General features: G+C 38.1%; 1 protein-coding gene across 1 annotated transcript in view; it reads left to right on the forward strand.

Annotated features, from left to right (window-relative positions):
* Positions 1–12471, forward strand: part of LOC137298485 (titin-like) — a 446086-nt gene extending 433615 nt beyond the window's left edge. The window contains exons 275-285 of the mRNA XM_067830773.1: positions 167–352; positions 634–777; positions 907–1076; positions 2738–2891; positions 4451–4492; positions 5497–5584; positions 6150–6350; positions 6686–7027; positions 8452–8604; positions 8962–9085; positions 10814–12471. Coding sequence (XP_067686874.1) covers positions 167–352; positions 634–777; positions 907–1076; positions 2738–2891; positions 4451–4492; positions 5497–5584; positions 6150–6350; positions 6686–7027; positions 8452–8604; positions 8962–9085; positions 10814–11548 — 2339 coding nt within the window. The 3' untranslated portion in view covers positions 11549–12471. The remainder of the gene's footprint in view (positions 1–166; positions 353–633; positions 778–906; positions 1077–2737; positions 2892–4450; positions 4493–5496; positions 5585–6149; positions 6351–6685; positions 7028–8451; positions 8605–8961; positions 9086–10813) is intronic.
* Positions 12472–20724: the final 8253 nt, after the last annotated feature.

Genomic DNA, 20724 nt, shown 5'->3' on the forward strand with positions numbered 1-20724 from the left:
TAAATCTTCAAAGGAATTATAATCTTTTAATCATGAAAGAATAACATATTACATTGTTGAATCTATTTAGTCAGATGGCAGAACATCAACCATGAAAACAAAGATGTGTCAATTAAGAGTGACTATACATTTGGCTTTCACTATGATAACTGTATTTATCTTCCAGCATCCAGTTCCCTCTCTTCACGCTCTGACATTGAGGGTGCTGTGACGATACCTGCTCGGCTTCTGACTATCACTCCCTCTTCAGTGGCTGTTACCAGAGGTCAGAAGGTCGTCGTTGAGGCAACTTTCAATGGAGAGCCCAAACCGGAAGTGAGGTGGTTCAAAGGGAGAGATGAAATTCAGAAAGGTAGGATAACCTGTCTGATACAATGCCTTTAGTTGCAGCTGGTTCACCTTGACAGTTTTGACACAAATCTTTAGTGCAACAGTAAATTGAGAACATTGAGGCCATTTTGCAATAAATATTCACCTAAAGAGATTCATCATTTCATTTCATATCGGACATTTGCTGCATCAAAACATGCTCAAGTGCTATAATGCATCAGGGATTTTTACCTTGTGACATAGTTGTGTCTTTAGATTAAAAATTTTTTGTTCTGTGGGCTAAGTTCTGCTTTTATGCTTCAGACAGGAGAATACAGCTAGAAAGCACCGGCAACCACAGTGTCCTGACAATAAACAAAGCAACACCTGAGGATGCCGGCAGATACATGATCGCTATTGAGAACCACGCTGGCAAGGATTCTCTGTGTGCCTCAGTCAGCATAGAAGGTGGGTGATATGTCTCAGTCCCAGGACAACATTTTTTGTTTCAACTTGCTCTAAATAAAGAAGGTCCAGATTTTCCTCACATATTAATTCTTCAAGCTAATTGTGACTCCATCATTGTTGTAATTTCAGATGTCCCAGAACCACCCGGCAAACCCCAGGCTAACGACATCCTGCGAACATCAGTGGTATTGTGGTGGTGTGGTGCCCCCTATGATGGGGGCTCTCAGATCACCCATTATAAAGTCCAGTTGAAGAAAGTTGGAGACTCTAACTGGACGACTCTCACCTCGGGTTGCAAGGTGCATACATCTCTTGTATTTCCCTTTTGATACAACTGGCTTTAGCTTTTTATCACCCCGGCATGTAATGCAGGGGGATATAGTCGACGCCTTGTCTGTCTGTCCATCCTTCCATCCGTTCGTCCGTAATCATTTTGTTTCCGGAGCATAACTCAGAAACCGTTCAATATTTTTAGAGTTTTACAGAGTTTTGGCATTTGTATTTTTTGTGTGTTTTTCCATGAAACATTTTGGTCTAATGGTGGGGTGGGCTTCGTTTCCAAAGCAGAACACAAAAACTGTTCAATATTTTTCTGCAAAACTTGGTAGATATGTCAATCAAAACCTGAAGTGGTGCTATTTACAAGTTTTTGTGATTTGCTGTTTTCTTAGTTTCCATGGAAACGTTTCGGACTTAGTCTCAAAAATGAGAGGTGTGTTTCGTTTCCGGAGCAGAACTCAAACAACGTTCCATATTTTTCTGCAAAACTTGGTAGATATATCAATCAGAACCTGAAGTGGTGCCTTTTGCTATTTACAGGTTTTTGTGATGTATTATTTCCTCTGTTTCCCATGGAAACGTTTCGGACATAGTCTCAAAAGTGAGAGGTGTGTTTCATTTCAGGAGCACATCTCAAAAACTATGTAATATCTGTCAGCAAAAGTTGTTAGATATGTGAAGCAGATTCCAAAGTGGTGCCTTTTGGTCTTTACAAGTTTTTGTGATTTGTTATTTTATCCATTTCCATGGAAACGTTTCAGACTTCAGACTCGAAAAATGTTCAATATTTTTCTGCAAAATTTGTTAGATATGTGTGGCAGACCTCAAAGTGGTGCCTTTTGCTATTTACAGGTATTTGTGATTTATTATTTTCCTGGTTTCAATGGAAACGTTTTGGACTTAGTCTCAAAATGGAGGGATGGGCTTCGTTTCCAGAGCACAACTCAAAAACTTCTAAATATCTTTCTGCAAAACTTGGCAGATATGTTGGGGAGACCATAAAGTGGTGCCTTTTGCTTTTTACAGCTTCTTGTGATTTATCATTTTCCCAGTTTCCATGGAAATGATTCTGGCTTAGTCTCAAAATGGAGGGATGGGCTTTGTTTCTGGAGCACAACTCGAAAACTATTCAATATCTTACAGCGGTGGCAGAGATATGTCATCTTCTGATGACTCTTGTCTAGATTAGATAGCGTATAGATTCAAATTTTGACTAGCTGTTGAGATAATCTTTAAAGGCATGTCTGCACTTGAGGTAACCTTCTATGGTACAGGGTCAGTCCTCCTTGCCTTGCCATCTCACCCCATATGCAGAATCGCTGTGTTGTAACTGGATTTGCACTTTCAAATATGCATCAAAGTAACTCCTGCTACGCTTTGTCAGTCATTTGTCTAGTTATGACATAATTATTTACATGCCATGACAGAGTTTACAGTTTACAAATCAATGCATAAAAGTTTTTTCCCTTACCTTACCGCTAAATTTTAAGTCTTAAATTATCCTGAAAGGACAAACTATTAAAACCACCTTCCTTATTTATCCCTCCCCTCCTGACACAGATACATATACTTCAAACACTAAGTTGGATATAATGGTGAGTTATGATCCTAGCGATATGGATCACTAACCATCCTAGCGATATGGATCTAGAGACTTGAAGTGTGAACTCTGTGATTGTAGAACACCTTCTATCAAGTGGACAATCTAGAAGAGAAGACTGCCTATTATTTCCGTGTGTATGCAGCCAACAAACATGGATACAGCAGCCCGGGGGAGATGTCTGACAAGGTCTTCACGTCCAACAGGAAAATATCCCTGGATTATGAATCCGATGGTGAGTGAATCTTGAGTGTAAGGATGCTAGCTGATGGCTCTGTTGGAGGTGCTCCAAGAATCGGTCACAGCACTGTTCTCTTCCATAATACGTTATGCAGCTGAGGCTTGAAATAATTCGATTGGTTCTCATGCACCATCTGCACCTTCAAAGTAACATGGAGTACGTATATTTGTAGACACATTACATAAAATGGTTAGGTATAGGGTGATGGAAGACATACTTCCCTTGAAGACTGTGAAAACTTATAGGGAACATTTAGGATTTGGCCACACTCCTAATGTAGTCTTCTATTGCAGTGTTTCATAACATCCTGCCTTGATCAGAATGTGTTTTTCCTGCATTAGCACATGCATAACTCAGAAAATTGTTTTCAAAACCCTTATTTCATAGCCTATATAATGTTAGTGTTTGAAAATCTTTCATGTAGCAGCTTGAACATAGCTAGGATAAAATACTCGGCTTGATGTAGTACGTAAGATCTCGGTGAAACAGACCCCAACCTGATCAAAGGTAGATAACTCTGAATGACATTCCTGGCTGTAGATGCATCCACAGATTAGGCCATGTGCTATTAAGTCTGCTGGCATCTGCTCTGAGAAATATACATATCTGGCTTGGATTGCTAGGATTGATGCATGATGGAATTTGTATATCAATCAGCCGGGAAGACTAATTTCAGCCAGATATTCACAATGCTGCACCATGCTGCTTGGTTTTCTGGGGCTAGATGCATGTCCAGTTTTGCCATCACACAACTAATCATTGCATCACGTCAATAATATTTGAAGTAGAAAATGCAAGATGTGTGTGTACACACACACATATATATATATTGCTCTAAGCTGCATGAAGTAGAAATTAGAAGTCAGAGTGATGCTAACACTGATCTTGTCATATTAATATTACCATGCTATTAGAGTACATAGTAGCTATTGTGACCTCCAGTTACATTACAATAATCATTATGGTTTTAACATAATGTTTTTTAGATGTGCTGTGATTACTAGAAATATAGTTGTGGGAATTCTCTGGAATCATTATATCGGTTTTCCAGTGGATTCTGATTTACTGCTTGTAAGCTCAACCAGTTCACAAAATCTTTAAAAAATATGATAGTGTGAGAGTATAGTGACAGAGAAATCAAATTTAATGCAGTGAATTGCAAAAATCAATTTACGAATAAATTTTACGGTGATCTTTGTGAAGTGATTGAGTTGCACATTGGTTTTTTGTGTTTCTTCTTGCTAGCTGTATTTGGATTGACAACAGACTTTGGCGTTAAAAATATCCTATTTCTGGACCCCTACAAAATGAATTACCATGATTAAAACGGAAACCATCAATTGTTGGATTGACAACATACTTTGGCGTTATAAATATCCTATTTTTGGACCCCTGCAAAAAAAGACTGTGATTAAAATGGAAACCATCAAGAAGTGATTGATACTAACTATTCACAAGTTCAAGTTGTCCATCCTGTATCACATCTAGACACCTGTCAGACGCATTAGTCTCTTTGCTTATATCACCTCTCTCTGACATTACCATGGTTACAGGCGCACCTGAAGTATTCTCACCTGTGGAAACCAAGTTCAAAGGTAACTTGTTGACATTCAGGCAAGGGCAGATAAGCTGACTTACAAAATATTATTGAAAGGATCCCATGCTGTGTTAATCCTGTATATATTATAGTATATATATCTGGAACATATATGTGACAATATTAAATATGTATGGAACATATATGGAATGATTATTTTGTCTTAGTAAACTGCATAAATCACTTATGGGATGATTATTCTGTCTTAGTAAACTGCATAAATCACTTTTGGGATGATTATTCTGTTTTAGTAAACTGCATAAATCACTTATGGGGTGATTATTCTTAATAAATTGTTTTTTCTTATATTGCTAAGCAGTAGAATGTAAACATCAAGCCTGTCTGAAAGAATCCATATATAGTCACAATGACAAATAGCTCTTTTTATGTAATAATTGAAGTACTTGTCAGTAAGAGAAGATACCTGGTACCCAACATTGAACTAAGCAGGTACTGAATGTCCAGAAATTATTTAGATATTTAGAAGTTGAAAATGCAACAGGAAACAGTCTTTAAATAACCACACAGCTTGAATTTCAGACACAGCTTGAAATATGTTCTTGGACCAATTTTAAATACTTCTGAAATAACTTAAAGTATTTTGGAAAAATACTATTCTCACTCTCAAACACACTGTGGATAATACAATTTTAAAGTGTATAAATTTTACCAACCTTGCAATAGATGAAGTGTTATTTTAGTATCTTCCATTACTTCAAAGCAAATGGGACCCTGGGGAAAATGCTCAGCTGAAGTGATAAGCTTGCAGAACACTGTTGATCATATATGTGCATGTATTCTAAAGCTTGTGTTGATTAACTGATTAACAAAAACAAAGTGGCCAATAACCTCTACCAGTCTACTTAAATCATACAGCATGTTCATTGTATCCATCGTTATTTAATAAGTTAACAATTCGCAGGTAATTTTGACATAAATGAGAATCTTAACCCATGTCACTTTATCCCACATCCATGTTTAAATTATCATTTTGTTTTTTAGATGAACTTCCATTTGAGCCAAGAGAAGTTAAACTGGAACCATCAAGGAAGTTTGAAGATGAGTATGAGATCATGCACGAAGTTGGCAAGTAAGTATATTAGTCAAGTATTCAAATTCATGAGGTTGACCACTGATGTGGGTATATTGTGGGGTGCATAGATAGCTCTTGCCATAGTACTGGACAACAATTTTCATCTAAATAAGCTTAGCATCATGAAATCATTATTTGCAAAAACATTTATTTGTTTTTAAAAAGTGCTTACCGTCAATAGTTTTCTCATCTTATGTGATTTGAATGTAGATTAGTATTACGTCGTATCTGGAAGTATAGCCTATCATAATAAGGGGAGATCGTAATTCATTCAAAGATATTCGCTAGTTTCTGACTTTTATGAAATAAATGGACAGATAGTTTGAGGCAATATGTTAGTAGTTTTCCAAATGTAAATTATCTGCACACAGGTTACCAGGGAATGTTGCTATGATTGCAGCAATGGCAGACTGTGATAGAAATCTTTGACTAAATGCAGGTGGTGTTTCAAAGTATATACAGAATAGTATCCTTGTCTTGTGTTGATTCCATTTATGGTTCGGTTTGTAATCGACTTGTGTTTCATATAACCTGCTCTTATCGTCTTATTCTATCTTTCTAGGGGCAAGTTCGGCAATGTGTACAAGTGTAAATCCAAAGAAGGTGGAAAAATCTGGGCAGCGAAGATTTTGAAATGTCGAGAAAAAGAAAAGGCCAACATTCGTCATGAGATAGAAATCATGAATGATCTGGCGCATCCCAAACTTATGATGATTTGGGACGCCTTCGAGGCTCAACGTAGTATGACTCTTGTCATGGAATTGTAAGTCTATGAAAACCCTGTGTTGTTTGAATCTTTAATTTGAATGTCAGGGAAGTGGGGTAGCCCAGTGGTCAAGATGTTTGCTTGTCACACTGAAGACCTGTTGATTCCCCACATGAACTGGTAGCTATGTGTCCCTTCACGTAATATTAATGGAATATTTCTGAAAATGGTATTAGGCCACACTCAGCTGGGTAAATTGTGAAGCCCATTTCTGGTACCTCTTCTTACAATGCATGATTATTGCTTGAAGTAGGTTAAATGCACATTAACTCACCCACTGTAGGTTAAAATTTTCTCCAAATGCTAAATTTCTCAAATTTTTTTTTCTGTAGCGTTGGCGGTGGCGAGTTGTTCGAACGTGTGATCAGCGACGATTTTGAGCTGACAGAGGGCGACTGCGTCCACTTCATGCGCCAGATATGTGATGGCGTAGGCTATATTCACAATAAAGGCATCCTTCACCTTGACCTTAAACCCGAGAACATCCTGTGTATCTCGGACAAAACCAACCAGATCAAGATCATCGATTTCGGCCTTGCCAGACGCTATGAGGATGGCAAGAGCGTCAAAGTTCTTTTCGGGACGCCCGAATTCATTGCCCCGGAAGTTATCAACTACGATGAGATCAGCTTTGCCACTGACATGTGGAGCCTCGGTGTCATTTGTTACCTCCTGTGAGTCCCCTCTGCTCTTCAGTCCATTAGACCCGTGAAGGTCTGGGGTAGAATAGTCCTTCAGCAACCCATGCATGCCATGAAAGTTGACTATGTTTGTCAGGCTTGCTGACTTGGTTGACACAGGTCATCGGTTCCCAATTGTGCAGATCGATGCTCATGTTGTTGATCACTGCATTATCTGGCCCAGACTGTATTATTTACATACCGCCGCCATATAGTTGGAATATTGCTGAGTGTGGCATAAAACTAAACTCACCCCTCTGCTCTTCTGTCCATTAAAATGAGGCTGATAGCAGCTCTCCTAACAGGTTTACCTTGTAACAGGGGTTTGAAACATTGGGAAGATGTACCAAGACTTTCATTGTATTATCATTGTGTAATCAGACTATGTTCCCTTTTTGCAAAGCGATCATAGCACTGACCACTGAGTATGTGTTTAAGAAAGGATCTTAATTAGAATCATTTGGTGAACCTCGTTTTGTAGAAAGGAACCCATCTGTAAGTGTGTGGGAAATCTTAGAATAAGTGTGAATAGTTGTAAAATATATCCACATTTGTTTTGGGGTATTCAAGAACAAGGCAGCTGCAAAATTGCCAATATTTAAGAACTATGCTTTTAAGTAAAACACTACAATTAATATAGATGTCAGTTGAAATTTCAAGTTTACAGCTATGAACAACATGAGCTTTGTCTGCCCTTACTGAATATCATAAAAGAAGTTCATTTGATTAATATATCTCCAAATGATAAAGAAAAATGGAAAAAAACTACACTGGAATACACTTCAATTTGGCTTTGGTATAATTCAATTCATTATTTTGTACCCAGGGCACAGTACGATGGTGAATCAATCGACAGGGACATCATCAGTGTTGATAAGTTTTGGGTGTGGGCAATATCATTTGATTGGGACCAGTTTAAAGCTTTGAAATAGTGACCAACACTTTGGATGCAAGTTTGGTGATTGTGGTTTGTAATAGCCTGTGTCAACTGAATCACGGTACATCGTATCTTTGATCTGCTTGATAACCGGTGCATGTTATCAAGTTGTCATCACTGGGGGTTAAGTTAATGAACAAAAACTGTAAGCGGTCCAAGTACTGGATCGTCATTCTGAAGATCCAAGTTCTATTCCCCACATGGGTACTAGTAAACCGTTTCTGGTTAAAAGTCTCCAAAATGTATCCTTTGTCAAGGTATCTCAATATACCTAGGGGGCGGTGGAAAAGCCTAGTGGTTAAAGCATTTGCTTGTCAGGCAGAAGACTGGGTTCGATTCCCCACATGATTAAACCATGGAATATTGCTAAAAGCGTGTAAAACCATACTCACTCTCTCTGTTTCTGACACTACTTTAGTATTTATTCATATGGTTACATGTGTACATCAAATACAATTTGTTCCTATTTTATCTCTTACAGATTATCAGGCTTATCTCCCTTCCTGGGGGATAACGACGCAGAGACGTTAGCAAATGTTACCCGGGGCGAGTTCGACTTTGATGACGAGTCATTCGATGACATTACTGATAATGCCAAAGATTTCATTACGCGTTTGTTGATCAAAAACAAAGAGTAAGTAATTCATCCAAACAGTTATACAAAATAATATCAGGGATTTGGCTCATCACATTTGGCTCATCACACTAAAGACCCGGGTTTGATTCCCAATAAGGGTAGAATGTGTGAAGCCTTATTTTGGTGTGTCCTGTCATGATATTGATAGAATATTGCTAAAATTAACCTCACTCATCACACACTGATGTCATTAGAAGGATTATTGCTGACATCAGTGTAATGAAGTGTATTTATCCAAAATAGTAAAAATTCCTGGAAGTTTTCAACCATCGCCAGCATGAATATGTTAGCGTGACGTCAATGGTGTCATGTATTGAGACAGTTTAATCATTGTCTTTATAATTGTTTTTTCAGCAAACGCTATCTGATTAAGAAAGCTGAACAACATGTGTGGCTTTCCCAGGACGAGCGACGAATCAGAAGTAAACGTCTCAATACTGAGAGGCTAAAGCGATTCATGTTAAGAAGAAAATGGCAGGTATGTACACTCAGGCAATCAGCTTTTAAATCTTATCAATTTCCCTAAAATTAAAAGTGTTGGGTAAAAGTCATTTAGGAGTGTGTCCATATGTATAAGATAATTCCAAAGAGATTTCAGTGGAACATCAAAATGTATCACATGGACTTTTCAATACAATATTGATCACTGGATCATCTGGTCCATGTGTATAACACTGTCATTTGACACGAATACTGCTGAGTGAAACATAAAATGTATCACTGTATCATGTCATTTATGTCAGAAGCTTTTGAGGATAGCAGTAGTAATTTTTGGAGTGGTTTTGGTTTGGAAACGTTTTGTTTGTTATTTTTTACCTCAGTAGAATACATAGAACATACATGTTTCTTTGAGAGATACTTCTGTGTTATGTCCGTTGCATCAACAGACTTGACATTCTGCCATGTATAATGATTGTGTGTAGTTGTGTGTCAACTAATATCACCTTCACTTATTCCCCCGAAGGATTCATGAGGTACAGTAAAGTGTGGGCTTAACATGGTCTTGCTTACTCTCTCGTGCAATGTCTGTGTTGATTTAAAAACTGATCTGTCTCAAAAACCATTGCGCAAATTGAAAATAGTTCTAAAATTACGTGGTCAACTCTTCCTTGGGAAAAGATAAATGCTTTTAAACTGTTATGTATGAAGGAATGGTTCAGTAATATTTTGGGGGCAGTCTGATATCTTAAAAAGTGTGGGTTGTCATGGTGTTGGTGTATATTCTCCTATCATGTATTATGAGCTTTGGCTTGGGCTAAGCAATGGTCACAAGCAGCACAGATGGTATGCTGTGCGGCAGATGTCATTATTTTACCCTGAAATATACTGCATAAAAGGGCTGAACTGCTGCTAGCATATTGATGCAATTTGAATTTGGTACAAATGGATTGTTACGAGCATGTTGGGTAAGATGGTTAAAATTTCAATTTTATGTGAAGAGGTGAAATCAAGATTCTTTAAAAAAATGTTATGTGTTCCTTCGGTGTAATCATGTTTATATCTTATTTTAGCTTCTTCTTGTATGGTAAATCCTATTGTTGTCACCACATGCATGACAGATTTTCTCACATTTCTATATTTACCCACAAATTTAATTGCATAAGTCACACATCCTCAGTTTTTTCTGCCCCCTCTGCCCTCCATTTTAAATTATCAGTTTAGAAAACAATATCTTTCAAGACACTTTTTCCCTGCTTTCAATGTTCAGTATTTTCTTGGAAACTATCCCTTCACCATTGTCTCTTCCCTTTGTTGTTGTTGAATATTTTTCACCACTTCACCACCACTGTTGTTGCATTCATTATTTGTTTGATTGTTATGCAAATCTGAAAAAAGAAGAGTAAAATTAAAATGTAAAATAGTGAATGCAATTTGGAAATGGCACACCTATCATCTGGGAATCAAATAACTTGTAATTGGAAGTTAGGCAACATTTCGGATAATTCATTGAATACTGAATGGCAAAAAGAAATCAGTTTTTAATTAAAAGACCTAAACATGAACACTTCCATTTATGAGAGTCCATTTTTTTCGAGATTCGTATTTCTTTTGCTGTTCAGTATATGTATTTTCAGCAAAAAAAAATTTTCTATTACGTGCATTAATTCAAGGTAAACATATCATGACATTCTCCCAGATGACATGTTAATGTCTATGCACGTTGTGTTGTTTGCTTGAGCCTGCATGAGCCTTTTTTGTTGTTTAGAAAACTGGAACAGCAATCCGAGCTATTGGTCGCATGGCATCTTTGCAACGTTTAATGTCAGGAAGCACCGTGAGTAGCACAAGCAGTGGGCGGGAACGTTGTGACAGCAACGCGAGCAATAGCTCAAACAGTGCATGCTGGGATACTGACAACTCCACGTCTGATAAAACCCATTTCTCCTCCTCTCCTAAGGTTTGTGACGATATGGATGACATCGATGCCAAGATAGAAACCCCCAAGGATACCATTCAACAAACAACCCAAGGTACCCTTTCTTTTACCAAGGAGGTTGGTAAGGAACAAAGGGAGACAACCACATCTGATGATGCTCCTGACCTGAAGCAGAAGAAGAAAACCTGCCCTGATCACAATGGGAACGTTGCAATATCAAAACAAAATGGATATAACGATTCTAATAGTACTACCCATGGCGGTACTTCACCCAATTTTATCAAGGAAATGTTAGACTGTGAAGCCTTTGCTGGTGATGTAATCCGCTTCGACGTACGGGTTGCAGGCAGCCCAGAACCTGAATTTCATTGGTTGCACGAAGACGAAGAGGTTCAAGAAGATAGGCGGCATATCGTAGATGTTAGTGACAATGGACAATGTTCGTTAATCATTCGCAACGTAACTGAGGCAGACGAGGGGGAGTATAGCTGTGTCGCAGTGAATGATAATGGTGAAGCATCATGCTCTGCAGAACTTATCGTCTGTAGCATTGGTGCAATATGACTGGTGAAAATTCCATTCATGCTTTCCATTGGCAAATGTTGCTATTTGATATCAACCGATTGAGACTTTTCACTGCTGTGAGATTTGAGTTTTGGATGGGTGTTATGGCTGAAAGTTATTTTTGTTTGATCAGCCATGTTGAAAAATGTCCTCCCCCATGTCCTCCATTGTCCATCTAACCCAATGCATTTTGCAACCAGACTGACTTACCGTTCATTATGTGGCTCTATTCACAGATCCATTCTGTGGGCTCCTCCAATCAGAATGGAGAACACAGAATGTACCTGTGATTTAAGCCAATGAAAATGATGGACACGTATTAAAGAGGTGCTGATCCTGTGACGTCATGATATTATGTATGTATACTACACAGAGTGTCTATAACTGTTTTTATTATTATTTTTCAAAATGTACTTTTCAGTTGTCTGTCAGTGTAGATAGATCTACCTGGTTTATGTACAGTGTAAGGCTATGTTTGTCCATCAGCGCCCAAGATTTGCTTGGATTTGTACAATCTCTCCACAATTTTTCAATTTTATTTCTTTCTTCTATTTTTTTTATTTTTTATATAGTATCTTAAAATGTGTGGGGTCTTGTCCAAATCCATTTTTCGATGACCCTCTTTCTGCCCTGATGAGTGTTGGTGGATGAACATGATTTGTTGAATCAGAGACTGTTAGTCATAATACTGCTATTGTATATTTGATGTAGATAAAGAGAACACTGTTGCAAGACTGTACAGATGCTCAGGATGAACATACTTGGAGGTATTTATGTGATAATTATGTGCTGGTGAAACAGTCTTAACCCACTGGGCTTACACTAGCATTCAACAGAGACTTACACCACAGATAGTTCAGTATAGTGAAAGTGTGTATCCATACACTGTACATGAACTTTGCTCAATAAAATATCCAAATAAAGTTCTCTCGTAGTGGTATTTGACAATGTCAAGCTGAGGTCAGCAAGCACCAGTACAGGGTGGTGATGAGTAGGGCTGCAGTGATTTACCCAGACCTCGATTCAATTCAATTTTCAATATTGGACTCTCTGTGAGTTTGCTCTTTTAGAGTGAAATCCATCATCAACTTGGCGAAGTCTGCAAACAACAATTCTCATTGAACCAAAGAGAAATTTATGTTCAGGCTGTGTGGAAATAATTCCATAGGTATTCAAGTGTCGAGTCGAAATAGTGATAATTGCTATCGAAAATCTATGCCAGGTTCAATTTTCATGAATCGAAGTGAATCGTTGCAGCCCTATTGATAACAACAGGCATTCCAACATGATGTTGAACACAACACAAAGCACTGCCTTCTAGTTTGACATCTCATCTGACATTGATTTGTTTGTTGTTTTACACGTCACTCAGCAATATCCCAGACTTAAGGCAGCGCTCTGTAAATCAAATCTGGACACAACAATCCTGTGATTAACATCAAACTACACAACTGGGATATGCTGATGTGTCAACTAAGGCAGTGACCCTGACCACCCACCCGATCCTGTTAGTTGCCTCTTGCGACAAGGATTCTGACACTGAGCACTCTAGTCCAGAAGTTAACGTAGGCTACCTGTGTAAATGTTCTTGAACACCAAACATTGGTCATTCCTCTAATCATTACATACCAGATAACAGCAGTGATAGAATTGAGTTTGATGCTGTTTTTAACAATGTGCCATAAATATAGAGGGGAATGCTAAAAATGGGCTACACACATGGGATATTGAACCCTGGTCTTTGGTGTAACAAGCAAACACTTTAACCACTAGACTACCCAACTGCCCTGTCATGCTGAGGATACTGAGGTCAGCAAAGAGGAATAGTCCTCACAGCATGACAACAACCAGGGCCCACTTGCACAAAGCTATCTTAGCCCATTCTCCAACATAGGTGCAAGATAGATGTAGTGCTAAGGTTGCTTTGTGCATATGGGCCCAAGTATGGGGATGACAAACCTGGGGTTCAAACAGTCTTGAACACCATTGAGTAAATGTTTCACTGACATGAAAGTCTAGTCTCCTGTCCTCAAGTTAATGTATGCTAGCAGGAGGAAAAGTACTTACGTAGATGTTATTGAACAACAAATATTTTAGTCATATCTCTGATCAGTATATGTCACAAAACATACCTGTGACAGCTGAGAGTGAGTTTGGTTTAGTACTACTTTCAGCAAACTATTCCATCAATATCACTGCAGGGGACACTACACTTCACATAGTACCCATGTGGGGAATCGACCCTGGGCATGAAGAGCTAACACTTGAACCACAAGGCTACCTCACTGCAACACCTAACAGCTGTGAATTATAGGAATATGAACATTTGCCATCGTACTGGTCAACACATTCCAAATGCTGACTACTGATTGCCTCAAGTGAAAACACTGGCAGGTAGTCCATGGGCAGTTGCCCTGGGTACCCACAAATCTCCAGCAGCCCTAGACTTGTGCTGAAACTTGCTGATTAAGATAGGCCTCCCTGTAGTGCTACAGTAATGACTGCCTGGTCTGTCTCATAAGACATGTTCACATTAACCATAGTTTTTTAATGCTGCACTCAGGAATATTCCAGTAATATTTCACAAAGCTCTCCTAAGCCTAAGATCTTGTAACTCTTCTTGTAGCTCCTGTTTTACAGTATAGGACGTACAATGGCTACAAGAAAACTTACAAGATCTTAGGCTTACGAGAATGTTGTGAAACAGGCCCCAGGTTTACAAACATTCGGATTTGGGTGTGACAGTCTTGTGATGAACAGCTTGAGCATCACTCTACCCAATTTGTGGACAAATGATGTCAACTAATTAAGTCAGCCAGGAGATAGTTGTTACTTAGACCAGTTCTAAATCGGATTTTCATGTGTGAAAGGAAGCGACTCTGACAAACAGCTGTTGACATGGCAACCTATCAAATGTATTTATCTTGTTGACATTATCAAGATAACACAGCTGTAACTTGTTGTGCATCACACCTGTGATTAAATATAAGTACTATTGATGAGTTTATAATTGTAAATGTAGTTATGTTGGCATAGCTTTATTTTCTTTATACACCTGGTGTATGAGCTGATGTCCTGAACATTGAATAATTTAGTATCAGAATAAATATATTTTAATTGAACTATATATGAGTAAGTTTGGTTTTATGCTGCCTTTAGCAATATTCCAGCAGTATCACAGCAGTAGACACCACAGATGTGCATCACACATTGTGCCTGTGTGGGAAATCGAACAGAGTCTTCTGCGCTTTAGCTTGAGTTGAGTTGGGCTTTATATATGAAGCAAAACTGCATGCTTGTGCTATCAGGCAAAACCTATATTAACATCCAATCCACCAACAACACATACCTAATGAAACACATTTCAGCACCAAACAACACTTTCCAGGATGAACGAAATATGCACAGAAACCACATTTCTGGAAGTATATACCCAGAGACACATAATTTGTCTGTCATATAGATCCTGAAGCAAATATATATAAGACAGCCCATGCAAGTGTAAAGTATGTGGCAAGTACTAGGGAGGACCAGAGAGATAGTTTTCATACGTACTTGGTAGATGGCATAAAGAATGGTATCCTGAATGATTTCAGAGATCTACTGTATATTGATGTTAACTCTGCCATTTCAAAAATTACATCCCTACTTCAATTATCCGGCCTTAGAGCAGGAGCCATCAGACTCACTTCACCTTATCACCGTCAATCGCGCCAACCTCCTTGGTTTGATCAAGAATGTGGCAAACTTAAGTCTGAAAAATACAGACTTTTAAACTGTTTCAGAAAGCATAAATGCGATTCTAACCTCGATTCCTATTTGAATGCAAAACACAATTTTAAAAAATGTTGCGAATTAAAAAAAGATAATTATTTAGCCAAAGCTGCAGATGATATTAAAATAGCAGCAAGAAATCCTGACTGTAAGATATTTTGGAGCACGTTAAAACGCTATCTTCAGAAAACAGTTCCCACAGATAATATTTCTCGGTACCAATGGTATCATTACTTCAAAGGTCTCCTTTCCTGTAGAGATACAAAACAGCTTTCAGATTTTGATAAATCAGTGTATGATTTCGTCGCAACGCATAACTGTGATGATTGTGAAGAGCTTTCATTCTCGCATGATGTTTTGTCAACTCCAATTACCGAAGAGGAGGTAATAAAATCTATAAATGAATTGAAATGGAATAAGGCAGCGGGGCATGACGGTATCCCTCCCTCATTTTACAAATGTACTTTTACTTCTTTAGTGTCATATTTGAAAGATTTATTTAATGTAGTTCTTGACAGTGGTAAATTCCCATCGGTATGGAATATAGGCATGATTGTCCCTTTATTCAAGTCTGGAAGTGTATCAGAACCATGCAACTATTGTGGAATATCTCTTCTAAATATTTCTGGAAAATTATTTGCTAATATATTAGAAAAGCGTTTTACGTGCCTGGGTTGACCTAAACGAACTACTTGACGAGGCTCAAGCTGGTTTTAGATCCAATTATAGTACAACTGATAATTTATTTATATTACAGTCATTATGTACAAAGTACCTCTGCAGACCTAAAGGGAGATTCTATTGCGCTTTCATCGACTTTAAGAAAGCCTTTGATTTTGTTGACCGTAAGAAATTGCTATTTATGTTACATACCAAAGGATGCCATGGCAAAATGTATAATATTTTAAGAAGCATGTATGACTCTGTTGCAGCCTGTGTTAGAACTAATTCTGGCAACACTGAATCGTTTAATACTTCCGCTGGTGTGCGACAAGGCTGTGTATTAAGCCCCGTACTCTTCATATTCTTTATTAATGAACTTGTAGATGATATGTATAAATCATGTAATAATGGAATATTTGTTACTCCCCAAATCAAAGATTTACTTTTGCTTCTCTTTGCAGATGATATTGTTACGTTTTCATTTATGGTAAACGGACTGCAGAGACAGATAAATATTCTTCAAACATTTTGTGACACATGGGGACTAGAGTTGAATATGGAAAAATCTAATATAGTTGTCTTTAGAAATGGGGGCATAGTGGCACATTCTGAAAAATGGTTATTCCGGGGCAAAAGTATGAATGTTGTTTCATATTATAAATATTTGGGTCTTTTATTTTCTAGCCGATTAAATTGGTCCATGGCATCTAAAACTCTTGCAGCACAAGCTAAGAAGGCATTATTTCCCATTTGCAAACTCTTTAAGGCTAATAAATTTATTTCACTTGACTCAGCTTGCTTACTTTTTGACACTAAAATAGCACCAATATTGTTATATGGATCTGAAATTTGGGGAGTAAACTACTTCGAAGCCATTGAAAATGTGCATGCATCATATTTTAAAAGATTTCTTACTGTAGGTAAATTTGCTTCCAACAAAGCCGTACTTGGCGATACAGGACGCTGTAACATGCATATTGAGAGTCAAATGAGAGTTATCAGATACTGGATTAAACTTATCAGAATGCCCGATTACCGCTACCCGTATCAAAGCTATCAATTATTATTATCCCTAGACAAACTTGGAAAGTATTCTTGGGCTTCGGGTGTGCGAAATGTGTTATTTTCAAGCGGGTTTTCTTATGTTTGGTTTAAGCAAGATGTTGGTGATATAAAAATGTTTCTGTCAGCATTTAAACAACGAATAAAAGATATATACATTCAGAATTGGCACGCATCAGTAAATTCATCGAGTTTTCTAAGTCATTATTCACAATGTAAATCGATGTTTGGACCTGAAAAATATATTAGGGTCCTTAATGATAAGTCCCTTTTAAGAACTTTTTGTAAATTTAGAATCTCTCTACATGCCTTAAAAATACAGCGTTATAGAAAAGATAAAAACACACTAGAAGATTTATCATGTTCTTATTGTTCTTCTGGTAAAACTGAAGACGAACGTCAACGTCACCTATTATTAGATTGTGAGGCATTCTCTGCCGGCCGAAGGAAGTATTTAAAATGCTTTTATGATTCCCCACAAACGATATATAAAATACTTAAATCTAAAAACGATGACACTATTAAATCAGCTGCCAGTTTTATTAAACATTTGATGTCCATCCTTAAATTACATGTAAAACCATAATTTCGTGTCACGTGACCAATATTTGTTAAAAAGAAAAATTAACTGTACTATGGGCCACTGGGCCTTCACTACTGAATAAAACCTGTCCGTCTGTCTGTCAGTATGTGGCAAGTTCAGATTTCCACATGACTCCACATTAATATTTTATTTTTATTGTGGCCTGTTATTCTGTGGAATATGTTCATTTCAGAAGCTAGCTGTTAACCTCACACATTACAAAAGGACGAGTTAATGTGCATTGAGTGTATGTGAAGCGAACGTACAATACCTTCTTTGTGAAATATCGCGTGTTTTACATTCAAGGCTAATTACTATCATCAGAGACCATCTATTATATGGTCTCTGCTTTCATACTGTCCTTAATTTCTGAGTCTGTGCATTTAATAACCATACATTGTTAATTGAAAGTAAGACTGCTGTCAGAAGACTCCGTGACCACACGTGTTCGGATCACACACAATGCGGATATTTATGTTTCTCCAACCACGTCATACTTGCCAAATGACCACAGGGACTTGTATCGCGTAGAAACAGCGCTCGAAAGACATATAGGTGTATAAACCCTACCCTAGTACTATATGAAAGGAAAGGGATGTAACGAAGAAACCACCCCCTGTTCGATCAAAGTTACATGTCCTTTATATAGTACTAGGGTAGGGTCTATACACCTATATGTCTTTCGAGGGCTGTTTCTACGCTATACAAGTCCCTGTGCAAATGACCCCACGGACCATGAATGGTGAGAAACGTAACCTTTCAGATCGTTTAACGTTACCATGAACCTCTGAACGGAACTACAGTCAAATGACATAAACATCGATTTACGTAGTTGTGGGCGATGATCTGCATCGGCAAAAACACAAGCGACCACACATACAGATCAGCAAGTGTCACCAGAGTGCGTCAGTGGGTATGTTTTCACGCCGCTTTTAAGCTATAGTCCAGCAGTATCACGGTCCCCAGAAAAGGGCTTCGCGCATTCTACACATGTGGGGAATCGAACCCGGGCCTTGGGCATGAAGACCGAACGCCATAACCACAAGACTACCTCAATGCCACAAGTACAATCAGAAAAGGGTATAGGTATATAAGTCCTTTGTTTAGATTGTTGATGCTACAGGCGGTATTTATGTGATCTAAACACTACTAAACCTGTGTTAGCTAATTCAGAGAATACTGATACACGCTCTTACTTTTGATGACGGGGCGATGCAGATTAGGGTTGCAGCATTCACCCGACAGGCTGAAAATTCCTCATGCGGTTACACCTGTGTGTAAACCTTTTCTGATGTTTGAGTTGAGTTGGGTCTTACGTTACATCAGCATTATTCCACCCATAGAGAGATGTGAACAAGATTGCATTCATAAACTCATAAAACTGTTTAATACAGTTACTTGATACAGGGCTAATCTACATTCTGTATATAGTCTGCTCGAATATACTTGTGGTACAACCACGTCACTCCTTTTTGCGAAGTATACAGTGAATGAGTGTTACAAAGAAACGATATTAATAAAAAGAAGAGTAAATCAAAACATTTTTGCTTGGGTGAAATAGGGGGCGGGACAAAGTTTGTTCTGGTTTTGTTGTTTGAGGAAGCGCACCGCAATGTTCCAGCCATATGACGGCGGTCTGTTTCGAGACAATGAAGTTGTCTCACAGTTTTCACAAAGACGTGTAAGAAGTTCCCCAGTGAAATTTCTCAGATTTCATCGGTCAGCTGTGATGCAGTATGAGGATGGTGACAAGTGATTATCACGCACATGGTAATGCTGAGTTACAGTTTTAATGAATATACCTCGGGCTGGAAAATATAACAATCCTAGTTAAATGATCCAATGCTGATCCGAACTACAGTGGAAGCTGCCTAGACAAGCACTCTTCGGGACTTCAGAAATAACCCAGTTTAGACAGCGCACCGCTTAGTAGAGCCTTTTGTGCACATAACGGTCCGTATTTCATGACAAAATGTATAATCAATCTACAGTGATGCTTACAACATAACGATACGCACGCACACGGCTCATTTTCACCCGCGTTCCAATGGCCATATAACAAAATTTCGGGATATAACGTGCAGGGGTGCAAACCCACATCTGGGTCCGCCTATGAGACTTTTGTATGCATACGTCGTGCAAGTGAAATATTTGATTTCACTTAGTTTCGATCAGCTAAAACGTTTTCGTTTACTGAGCCTATAATGAGCTACTAAGTGAGAAGAAAAAGCTGCTACCACTTAGTTAGACTTTTCAGAGTTTGTCGGCATGATTAGTGAAAGTTACATTAACTGAAACAGACACATATGACTGAACTATCTGTAAGGTAATATAAGTTTCACACATTTACCACTTCAGTGGAACCTAGGAGTCTGGACATGGAGCCGACGAACCTGGACTCAAACCCACAGTCATAGTTTACTTTCACGCACCTTTGTACGGATGAGCAATTTTTTTAATGAAATAGTCTGATTAAATTGATAATGGGTGTCATTGTCGAAACCCGATTTGCTCTAAAATAGACGTGCTTTTCGAGTGTATGTGAATTCATGAAAACAAATCCGAATATTCTCACCAAATAATGATTCCAAACTGGCATGCAAGCTACTCATCAATATACGAGCTTCTAGATGACTGTCTATATGTATCTTTGAAAAGGTAGACGATATTTCATTCTATACCACTAACATATGCCAATCCACATGAGAAAATACATGTTATATATATCCATACAGATGAAACATTTCCAAAGGTAAGGGAAAGTTGTCTCTTTTTCCCTTTGGTTCTCTTCATTATCTGGGTTTTTTTCTCCCTGGCTCCATCGTTTGCTATTTATCAATCTTGTAAATCCAGTCTGACCCACTTTTTGGAATGGTATGTAATCGAGTCTGGGTCGTCTACAATTCGATTCACCAGGTTACTAAACAATGTCATGAAATCAAATTCACGATGCCTATCGTTCTCACGCTTTTTTTTCTTTTCTGTAGACAATTGTGCACATAAAAGATACTCGAATTTCTATTAACTGCCAATTGGTTTCATTATGTAGAAGACATGATATAAAATCGAAAATACAAAAATAAAAAACACTAAA

This window comes from Haliotis asinina, chromosome 10 (assembly GCF_037392515.1).
Source record: "Haliotis asinina isolate JCU_RB_2024 chromosome 10, JCU_Hal_asi_v2, whole genome shotgun sequence".
Classification (NCBI taxonomy): domain Eukaryota; kingdom Metazoa; phylum Mollusca; class Gastropoda; order Lepetellida; family Haliotidae; genus Haliotis; species Haliotis asinina.